The 12,038-nt window shown below is 40.1% G+C and overlaps 1 protein-coding gene across 1 annotated transcript; it reads left to right on the forward strand.

Annotated features, from left to right (window-relative positions):
- Positions 1-5,525: 5,525 nt before the first annotated feature.
- LOC130980550 (uncharacterized) lies at positions 5,526-5,855 on the forward strand. Its single transcript, XM_057904216.1, has one exon. It carries the CDS (start codon positions 5,526-5,528, stop codon positions 5,853-5,855), a length of 330 nt encoding a protein of 109 aa, XP_057760199.1.
- The last annotated feature ends 6,183 nt before the right edge of the window (positions 5,856-12,038 follow it).

The raw sequence follows: 12,038 nt of genomic DNA on the forward strand, positions 1-12,038 counted from the left end.
ATTACTGAAGAGTTTTACATGCGGGATGGATAGAAGAATGGCACAACTTATAATATGTTGCTGGGACAAGCGCTTTCGGTAGGGGTGGCAACAGGGCGGTTAGGGACGGGTTTTTGCTCTACCTGACCCCGCCCCGCTCAACAAAAACCCGCATCGAACCCGCCCCGCTTCTACCCGCGAGTAGTAAAATGTTAAACCCTAACCCGCCCTTGTGGGTACCCGCCCCAATAATTATTAAATCCAAAAAATAAAATAAAATTTTAAAAATTATATAACCATTATTTACATTCATAACATAAATTAAAGTAAAAATTTAAATATGATACAATATTATTAATTATTTTACTAATTATTTTATATATATTACATATATTATATATTAAAAATATATATTTATATATATATTATATATACCGGAGCGGGTAGGGGCGGGTTTAACCTAAATCCGACCCCGTCCCGCCCCGCTCAAGAACCCGCCACGCTAAAACCCGCCCCGGTGCGGGTGCGGGTAATTACCCGCCCCGAACGGGTAGGGACGGGGTGGGTACCCGTGGGTTCGGGTAGTGTTGCCACCCCTAGGTTTCGGGCACCCTTCAACACTGAATTAATGTACTCAACCGTCACGTGGCCCATCGATGTCCATCGTCAAATGGCAATACCTAGTTTCTAAGTCCAATGGCATTGTACCACCAGGTATATGCCTCGCCTAGCTCTTGCAACCTCTTATAGTTGATGTTGTACTCCTCTACCGTCCTTGAATACCTATGTTGACAACAAGTTTTTTCAAGTGCGGGACTTTGAATACGCTTAAGAAGTTGCTGTCGATGTGCTTGATACAAAATATCCACCATGCTCTTGGAGGTTGCCAATTACCTCCAGAACGATTTACTACTACTCGGATTAACTCATGTCAATCTGAGATTATGCCCACACTATTTTTTTAATAACATATCTTCGTAAATTACTGAGAAAAAAATGTCACGCATCAGTGGTCTTCCCCTCCACGAGGGAAAAAGTAATAGGCATAACATTCTGATTCCCATCTTGTACAACAGCAACCAAAAGTGTACCTTTATATTTTCTGTAAAAGTGTATTCCGTCAACTTGAACTAGAGGCTTGCAATGCTTAAACGTCCTAATGCATGGATTGAAATTCCAAAATACGCGGTGAAGTATCCTAATACTGTCTGCCTCCTCACTCCCGTTGTACAGGGTCGTGTTTCTATTTAGCCAATTGAGTCATGCATCTTCTAAACTATGACCGAGAACCACCATAGTAAAGTTGGTAAGAATCTTTCCAACTACCAAATATTTTGGCTATAGACTTCTGTTTTGCCAACGAATCTTTTTGGTGACTGATAGTGTAGTTGAACCTTGATTGAATTTTCGCAATTATAGATTTCACCTTGATGAAATAGGTAGGGTAGGGTAGAGTTTGAACCCAACTCTAATCCTACCTTACCCGCGGGTTAAGAAATACCCAACTCTAATCCTACCCGTACTCAACCCCCGGATATCTGACCCTACCTGCGGGTTGACAAAAAGAAACATCATTATTATGTAATCTAAAAAGCATACAAATTAAAAATTCAACTCAAACATTCAAACAACACAATTTATCCCACAAATAATACAATTATCTCATACACAACATAACCATCAAATATTTAATTACACATAAAAGTCTTTACTTAAGTAAATAACACAAACATAAATAAAATTATTTAATTCCATATCTCTATGAGCACATTTGTTGCAACAATATTATCACTAGTTTATGACTTCAGATACAACATCATCATCATCATCATTATTTGCAGTTTGATAATCAGATTTTTCACCTAAAAATCAAAGATAATAAATTTATTTATTAATCAATCTATATATAAATTTAACATTACCATAAACAAATAGAAAAGTTAAATCATAAATAATCTCTTTGACGATATGCTACTCACAACCAGTTTTGGTTACACATAAGAGCTTCTACGGTATCTTCACGAAGACTACCACGATAAGGAACAATTATTCGACCACTTGTGGTAAAAAAAAGACTCAGAAATAACTGTAGACATAGGGATAGCAAATATATCTCTCGCAACCATGTATTCTTTTTCTTGGCTGGAAGTCCACATGTCGGTCGTAACTGCTACTTGACTATTCCATCCATTAGCTTAGTCATGTTAAGCTTTTCCAACTCATACATTTTAAAAATGTCCTCTTTTATTATGTTTCGCCTATGCACTTTAAAGGTTGGTTGCATATATTTCCTTAATTCCAACATGTTCTACAAAAGATAAAGGGTACTCATGCATATAAATGGCCTTGGCAATACACCTTTTTGTATAAGATGGATCAAATACAAAAGTATCTGCATCACTCCTTGCATGTTTGGGTAATGAATCAACAATTGTTGATTACCTAGAGTTTGCTAATTTGATCCTTTTACAATAGTGGAGCACATGATTCTACAAATTTGTAGTTCCATTTCTTGGATTGGTTCCAAGAACAGATTTACAATGGTTGCATTGCCTTTCATTCTTTTTTCTCTTGAAATCGACTAAAGTATTACCAATAAACACTCTTCAAACTCGATTTGTTACTATTTTCAATTGAAGCGGATTCATCTGGAATAAAATTAGCGGTTGCTTCCACCGGGTTCTTGTTGTGTTCTTCTGTAACCACATTTTATGTCATTACATCCATGTTAGTACTTGACATTTCGAAGTGAATTTCCTACAAATATATACAAATGTAACATGTTCAAATACACTTTGTACAGATATACAAATATATTAATGTAACAGAAACAGAAACTAACACTTACCAATAAACTCCTCTCTCTAATTTCTTAATGTTTAAATAAATTTTTTTAGAGAAATAAAAATTTATGACAAATAATTTATATGTATATAACAGAAACATCATAAAGCCATGAACTAAAATTAAAATCAAATTAAAATCTGCATATGTACTTAAACACCATAAAGCCATGAACTCAAATTAAAGTTAAAATCAAATTAAAATTTGGATATAAACTTAACAGAATTTAACACTAATCTGTTCATTTATTTCTATTTATTGAGCATTTTCATGCGTCATCCTTGATTCATTCACTTCATTCATCTTCATATAAACTTAAAAAAAATTCTCAGCATTTGTTCCAACCCGTCCAAATAAAAATTTCCAATCACAAGATCGTCTAAAATCATGCCGCCATGGACACAAATAAAAATCAAATTACATTATCAAATATTTAATTAAAATCAAATTAAAATCAAACTAAATAATAATCAAGTTTCAGTTTTAAAGGTAGATAAACATACTTTCAGAGTTTCAACACGAGGAGCAGGCATTAAATGGAGGAACGAAGCACATGGTAGGGTGTAGCAAAGCCGGTGACGCGACGGGGGCAAGTTGATTGGAGAAACGAAGGATGCGAACAAGCTGGCGACGCGGGTCACTAGAGCCGGCGAGGAGAGTGAGGGGAGACTACAACGCTGCCGGTGACGCGAGTTGAGGCAAACACGGGTAAGATGAGTAGCGCCGGTGATGGGAGTGGGGGTAGACGCTGTCAGAGTGCAAAGAGATTTAGATTTAAGAGAAGAGGATTAGGGTTCTTGAGGGGGTGAAATAGGGTTTGCAATATGAATGGATTGAGTTCAAGTAGGGTTGTTAAAGTTGTATTTATATCTCATTAAATGAGAAACGAGTTTTATAAAAATAAAAGTGTTAATATTACAAATTGGTAAACTTGGTTCAGTTGCTAAGAACTTTTTGCACATGCCAAAGGTCCTTGGTTCAACTCTCGTACGTAACATTTTTAAACATGCACATAACACATATATATGGGGAGTGCGGGTAGGGTTGGGTCCCCGCAGGTAGGGTCCATGCTGCCAGGCCTACCTTATAGCTTCAGCAACTGTGTCTAAGTCCAACTTGAAATGATCTTGTGAAATCGTTCCCATGGTGCACGTGTGCTTACCGTTGTATCTCTATATCTCCCAACAACCTTTTTTCGTATCAAGCTGGCTCGGCTAAACCAGTCGTACCCACTTTCATACATCTTTCCTTTTGCATAGAACGTCTGTGGCTTGGACTTATAAACATTTTAGTCGACTCCTCTAGAGATAGTGTAACTTCTATTTGCTGCGACAACAGACTTTCTAGAACTATATTCCGGGATCAGCAATACCTATACAAAACAAAAATTGTCACTCATTGATCTATCTAAAATATAAATTAAGAAAAGCGTACTCATCACATACCTATGTTTGCATATTCGGATAATTTCGGTACATGCATGACGTCAAGATTCAAGTTACGCATAAAAAGTGAAACGTTCATCGATTGACTAACTGCAGGAGAAACCACTATATTCTCCACTGCTGCCTCACCTCGCACACCACTATCCTCGTCTTCATTGCCAGCTTCAAAAGTAGTTTCGAAGTCCTCTTCGCTATCACTGTTCATTCCTTCGTACACTTCAACTCTATTATCCTCTATATCTGAATCATGTTGAATTCCATATTCTTTTACATTTTCAAACTTAACATACAGCTCAATCTTTGGCTGTCAAACTTGAGTCTGCCGATGAATATGGAACATATTCTGCATATTTGCTTCGTCAATGATTGGCATAATATCAAACTGTATTAGACCACCAAAAACTATAATGGAATTTCGGTACAGAATATTGCTCACTCTTTTGAACATATCGTTCTCCATGCTTTGACAGAGACCGAGCTCTATGAATGTCATGGTGCATGGAGCCACAAACAAAAACGGATTCTCACACACAAATTAAAGCTCACTCTCTCATGGATATTCCGTATAATCTCACCGTTGTGATACACCACCAAATTTACGGTATCCTCCATCACACAAAAAACACACTCAAATAACTCTTCTCTTCACAATAAAATGACACCGAATTTTACCTTATATAAAGAGTGCAACACGTATCATAATGCCTCCCACGTGCTGACTCAACACGCCTCCCGTGTTGGCAACACGCTCTACACGTGTTGAAGTTGTCCTACTGACACGTCCATCAATTTACAAATACACCAAATGCACAAATTTTCATTAAAAACACTAATAATGTTTTCATATTATAAAAAATGCCCCATCCGTGAATAATGTAATAATAATCCATCTTCTATGTGATTCTTGCATTGCAAACTTGAGTGGCATATATAATACTAAGATCAGTGTAGTAAAATTGAGATAATAAAGAGCACACATTCGTACATACATATATAAATTAATGTCACTGAAACATTTACATTCGCATATATAGTCATGATTAATGTCTTACATGGCTAATTATATGCTCGTGAACCATGCATCATGTGGCCATTACATTTATAGCAGATAGCAGGCAAAATCATATGTCAAACCTCTTCTATGAACCATCATCAAACCCAAAAAAAAAAAAACTTACACTCTCTCTCAGTCCTGTTACCTCAAAGTTTTGCATTCTCATCCTTATAACACTTCTTTCCGGGGAAGCTACAAAAGATATGGAGATTGAATCAGTCAAGTGCGAGTGCTGTGGCCTGAAAGAGGATTGCACCCAGTATTATATCAACCAAGTTAAAGCCAAATTTGATGGAAAATGGCTGTGTGGATTGTGCTCAGAAGCAGTAAGAGATGAAGTGAGCAGAGGGAAAAAGCCCTCCCCGTCAGCCATGGAAGAAGCTGTGAAAGCTCACATGTCATTCTGTGGTAAGATCAAAGCCAATCCGGCAGTTTGCGTTGCCGATGGCATGAGGCAGATTCTGAGAAGAAGGTCAACTACTTCATTGCCGGTGGTAAGGTCAAGCAGCACTTCTCAAGTGGATGGTTCATGACAACAGAGGAAACAGGGCTTATAGCACACTCACTCTCTCTGCTTTGCTTGTAATAAAATCTTATAGATAGCTTCTTTTGTGTCACATTTATCTTTGTCTTAGATGAACAAGTGTCTTGTTTATGTCGTCTTATTCTTTTGGTATCCATATTTTTCTCCACTCTCTTCGTTTTCCTTCCTTAGAAGTTGGCAGCATAGATTTAGTCATTATCTTCCAAAGGGACTAAAACCTGTTTTGCATAGTGATAAAAGAGTGAGTTTTAATGCTCTAGATTCAGTAGGCATAACTCACACCAACAAGCATTATAGAAACCATATCTTTGAAACCCTTCAAAGAAACGGAATCTTCTTTGAAATGGATCACATGCAAACAGGAAATTATGCATCCCTTGTTCTACTCGTGATTAAGATCTAAATGAAGATGACATTTTTGCATTAGAAGAAAGTTAACTATTCGATTTATGGTGCGGTTTTAGAGCTATTCTCAACTAAGTTGTAATACTGAATACATTTGGTCAACTTCTGACATCATCATAACTAGTCAGGCTTATGCCTTAACTCGCAATCTTCAAGCACAACTTGCCTTTGGGGTAATGATGATGATTCCAATTTCTCTTCCTTTCGATCCTAAAACAATGTGGCTAATGATCGTTTCCTTGAAGGTGGGGAATGATTAAAATTGAGATTTGTTTGACTTTGGTTTGCCTCTGCTAATACTTTTTAGGTGTCATGCTGAATTATATCCTCCACTTCCATCAAATACTCCCATCTAAAAATTTTGGCATGATCAAAATATAATTTTATGCATAATCCAAGTTAGCACATGTTAATAAAGCATTTAATTTGTTTTCTTTAAAATGCCCTTTAGGAATTAGGAATACTACTATTGTTGAAAATTTTTAAAACTTAATATTTTACAAAGACATTCTCTTCACCAAAATAGAGCGGAAGTATATCGCTGGAGGCACAATGATTACATTAAAAGTTTTAAAAATATCAGTTTCTTAATTTAGCAAAATTTAGAGGGAAAAAAACAGGGGCGGCAATTAAGATAAATAATTCAAAATGACCAATATTTAAAGCATCATATTTATAAAGAATAAAAAATATTTTAACAATATTTTCTTATAAAAAATAAGATAACGCATTAGTGGCATTTTAAAATAATTTTGGTCACGCTTTACGTGTTATAAGCTCATAAAAAGTAGTTATGAAATTCAAAATTTGTTTGGATATTATTAAGTTGTTAGAAAAATATTTTTTTTTTATTAACTCAAATATATGTTATTTGATTTAATTTATTGTTACATTAATGTTTGAGTCGTTGTTTATCAAAAGTTCCTTCGAGGTTAACCTCAAAGAGTTGAGAGGAGTCTTCTCAAAAATATCCAAGAGCTTGCCACAAACACCCGCCGCTCTAAAACTCTCCTCAGCCAGAGTGGTAAGGTGGTTCCGAACAGAGACATCATCCATACTTATATGAGGATAAATGTTCTTTCGGACGAATGCACGCCTTAACCCCACCATCAAAAGAAGAGCCAGACTCTAAAGCCTTGCGCTTCTTTTTCTCTGGCTCAGAAAGAAGTCGGGCGGAGGGAAGCGGCCGAGACAAAGCTGAAGAAGAAATTACAATGGGCTGGGAAGGAGTCCCCATAGTCTGAGGAGGAGGAGGAGGAGGAGGAGGAGGAGGAGGAGGAGGAGGAGGAGGAGGAGAGATGATCGCCCTGGTACCACCAGCCCTAGCCCGAGATCTTGCCTTAGCCTCCTGAACTCTTTGGTAAGATTCCTGAGCATTCTTCCTTGCCATATCTGCAAAAGAAACAGTTAGCAAAAATTACAAGTCGGAAAACCTCAAGTCGGCAGGTACAAGTCGAAAATAAGAAATGTATATACATATATAAAAACTACCTAATTGCGACCGAACAAAAGTCGGCGATCCCTGGAGGAATTTCCTAGTATCCAAGTATGGGGCCCTCCCCCACACTTCTCGGAAAAACTCCACAATGGCCGCCTCCACCTCATCCAGGTCGTCCAGACCGTACTTCTCACAGGGGGAGGCCTCCAACCAATAGAGGGGAAAGCGAGGGGAAGAATTCTCATCCAAGAAAAAGGGATGGTGACCCTCTACAGCTTGCACTTTGAAAAAATAATTTTTGAAGTCGTGGAAGGATTCGTCAAAAAGGGTGAAAATTCTCCGACCTTGTATGGCTCGGAAAGACACCCATTGCTGCTTGTTATTTAGCCCACTGAAGGGCTTAGTCATATGAAAAAGATAAAAGAAAATCCTCAAAGAGGTCGGAAAGTCCAAAGCGTGACTTATAAATTGGTAAATTTTCAGAAAACCCCAAGAATTGGGGTGAAGCTGGGTAGGGGAAACTCGACAGTGGCGTAAAACAGCCATTTCAAATTCAGAAAACGGAAGAAAAACACCCAAACGGGTGATCATACATTCATACATAAAGAAAAAATGAGGGGCCGCCTCATTGGCCCTCCCAAAACAAACCCGGTCTTCTGGACCCGGGACTACCAACTCATACTTTGGCTCGTCCTCCTCAGAAGTACAAATTCTGTGGTGAGTATGAAGGTGGGTGATAAACTCGGCATCAACCAACGGTTCCTCCCCTAGGACCGTGACATCAACCCATTGAGAAAGAACATCTACGGAAGCCATTTCTTTTTCTTATAAAGGGTGACAAAAACCTACAAAAGAAAAAGAAAAAGAAAATCAAAAACACGGTCTCTAAAGGGAGGGGATACGGAACCAAAGTCTACAAACCAACTTATCTATCTACAAAATAAAAGCATGCAAACACAAAGCATGTTACAAAAGAAGAAAAACTAACCTTTATCCAAAAATGAAGGTTGGAAGAAGCAGAAGTCCCCGAAACACAAGAGTACAGCACGAACGAAGAAAGAATAAATTTGAAAAATTGCAGAAACAAAAAACTGAAAAAGAGCAAAAGTATTTATAAACGTGCTAAGGGACATAATGGTAAAAGCGGGGCAATCATTAATGAGAATGCACCGTTATCGAGACCTACACACATCCCTAACGGACACGACGCTTGATTAGACGAAACTGTCAGAACCAAAAGGACGCGGAAAGTCACGTCGGTTTCAGACCATCACGTCGGTCCTCCAACAAGTCGGCTACGACCCCGAGCAGAAAACTCGAACCCAAATCTTGAAAAAATTGGGCTCGAGTAGGGGCACTGTTCATACCCTGGCCCAATAATAAAGGCCCAGGATCAAGCAAAAGACCTAATCCAAAGGGTTGGGCCTCACCAGTACCAATCTTCATCCTATGAAGTTGGTACTCACCACGACCTGTTCTGAAGAAGTCGGGCACGAGATTAGCTGGCGGATAAACACTCATTCAAATGAGTAACTGCCCCTAGAATCTCTCTAACCACTTCCACGAGCCATATCTTAACCTCCCTAAGATAATGGGATGGTTAACACCCTAAAAATATGGCACTACTCCAACGGTGGTTATTGGTTCACCACTATAAATACACTGACACCCCTCAGGTATCAAAAAGTCCAATACTCTCTAGACCTGCTCACACTCTTGCTAACTTAGGCATCGGAGTGTCTTTGCAGGTACCACCCCCATCTCCTCGCACAAACAAGTCGGACGGAGCCTCCCGAGTTGCAGATCCATTCGGAATCCTCCTCCTTCACACATTTGAGCCAACCAACTCTATCTAGCCCATCAATCTCCGGTTACCCACCGTAACATTGGCGCCGTTGCCGGGGACCCGAGAGATCAACCACTGATGGCGGACAGATCCCACGAAGAAGGTCATGTGGAGACAGATTCTGAGCAAGAGAATCTGGACACAGGCAATAACGATGCGGACTTCACCCTCCACCAGGAAATTAATGATCAACACAGGGAAGGTACCTCCGGAGTAAAAAACCCGAAGGTAAACTCTTCAGAAGGGCGCGAATCAGAGAAAGAAGGACCATCCCATGTAAGTGAACTCATGGGATTAGTCCACAGTTGCCTGGAACAGTTAGAACAAGAACGGAAGCGACAAAAGGAAACTGAAAAGAACCTAAAAGAGGAGATGGAACGATGAAAAGAGTTAGAAAGAAAACTCTTAACGTTAGAATCCTCCCTCAAAGGTCGCAACTCCCATGACGAACGAGAAGAGCCGCCCTTAGGAAGGGAGGATCCTTTCAGCGAGGACATAATGAGGGCAAAAGTTCCAAGGAACTTCAAAAGCCCTGATATGGACCTCTATGACGGAACCACGGATCCAAAGCATCACCTGAGCAACTTCAAAAGTCGGATGTACCTAGCTGATGCTTCCGACGCTACGCGATGCAAAACTTTCCCGACCACTCTATCGAAAGCAGCGATGAAGTGGTTCGATAGCCTCCCCCCGAGGTCGGTTACTAGTTTTGAAGACCTCTCAAGGAAGTTTTTGATGAGGTTCTCTATCCAGAAAGACAAAGTGAAACATGCACCGAGCCTCCTGGGAATAAAACAGGAGGTCGGAGAATCCTTACGAGCCTATATGGAAAGGTTCAATAAAGCATGTTTAGAGATTCAAGACCTGCCCACAGAGGCAGTCATAATGGGGTTAGTCAATGAACTCAGAGAAGGTCCCTTCTCACAATCCATATCTAAAAGACACCCCGTTTCTCTAAGTGATGTACAGGAAAGAGCTGAAAAGTACATCAATATGGAGGAAAACGCTACCTGAGTTGGCTACCTGGGCTCCCTCCCTCAACAAAAGAGAGGGAAAGGGAAACCAAGAAAAAGGAAGAACTCGGTCTCGAGAGACCAAGAAAATACCACTCTTATACTCCTCTGAAAGTTTCTATAGTGGATGTATACCGAGAGATTTGTAACACTGAAAGACTACCACCCCCTAGACCCATTAAAAATAGAAAAGGGGGGAGCCGCAGCGATTACTGTGAGTACCATAAAATATATGGTCACTCCACAAACGACTGTTACGACCTTAAAAATGTGATAGAAAAGCTGGCTAGAGAAGGCCGGCTTGATAGATATCTCATAGAAAGGTCGGACGGTCAGGGGAAGAGAAAGCGAGATGATATGGATAAAAGAGACCCACCGCCGCAGACTCCGGAGAGACATATCCATATGATCTCAGGAGGGTTCGCGGGAGGAGGACTCACCAAATCCTCTCGCAAAAGACATCTCAAAAGAGTCTACTAGGTCGGAGAGGAGTCATCCGACCTCCCTACCATTTCATTCACAAAAGAAGATGGGCAAGGAATAATCCCTGGACACGATGATCCAGTAGTAATAACTATGATCCTGGCAAATGCTCATCTCCACAGAACCCTAGTAGACCAAGGAAGCTCAGCGAACATCCTTTTTAAGCCCGCTTTTGACAAGTTAGGGTTGGATGAGAAAGAATTAAGAGCCTACCCCGACACCCTATACGGATTAGGGGATACGCCAATAAAACCACTGGGATTTTTGCCCCTCCACACCACTTTTGGAAAAGGGGAAAGATCAAAGACTCTGAGTATAGACTTCATAGTCATTGATGTGGGGTCAGCATATAATGCTTTAATCGGTAGAGCTACCCTTAATCGACTCGGAGCCGTGGTATCCACTCCCCACCTTTGCATGAAATTTCCGACCTCAGCAGGGATAGCAACGGTAAGAGGAGATCAAAAGTTGGCAAGGAAATGCTACAATGAAAGCCTAAATCTGAGGGGAAAGGGCAGAGAAGTCCACACAATAGAGCTCGGTGGTGCAAGGGCCAGAGAAGAGCTGCGACCACAACCGGGAGGAAAAACCAAGGAGATACAGGTCGGTAAAGAGGAAAGGAAAAATACTCATATAGAAGCCAACCTAGGGAAAACTCTAAAACAAGGATTGACTAAGCTCCTAAGAGATAACTCCGACCTCTTCGCCTGGAAGGCCTCTGACATGCCTGGGATAGACCCCGAGCTCATGTCCCACAAACTCTCGGTTTATCCGGGATCCCGACCTGTACAGCAAAGAAAACGCAAGCTCCGCCCAGAACGAGCCCTAATAGTAGAAGAACAAGTACAGGCGCTCCTGGAAGCTGGCTTCATCAGAGAAGTCAAGTATCCAACATGGCTAGCCAATGTAGTGCTAGTCAAAAAACAAAATGGCAAATGGAGAATGTGTGTCGACTATACCGACTTAAATAAGGCATGTCCCAAGGAC

The sequence above is a fragment of the Arachis stenosperma genome, chromosome 5 (genome assembly GCF_014773155.1).
Source record: "Arachis stenosperma cultivar V10309 chromosome 5, arast.V10309.gnm1.PFL2, whole genome shotgun sequence".
Taxonomy (NCBI): domain Eukaryota; kingdom Viridiplantae; phylum Streptophyta; class Magnoliopsida; order Fabales; family Fabaceae; genus Arachis; species Arachis stenosperma.

Bases quoted from the DNA above. Each gene is read 5' to 3' on its own strand.
- LOC130980550 (XM_057904216.1), top strand. From the start codon at position 5,526: ATGGAGATTGAATCAGTCAAGTGCGAGTGCTGTGGCCTGAAAGAGGAT.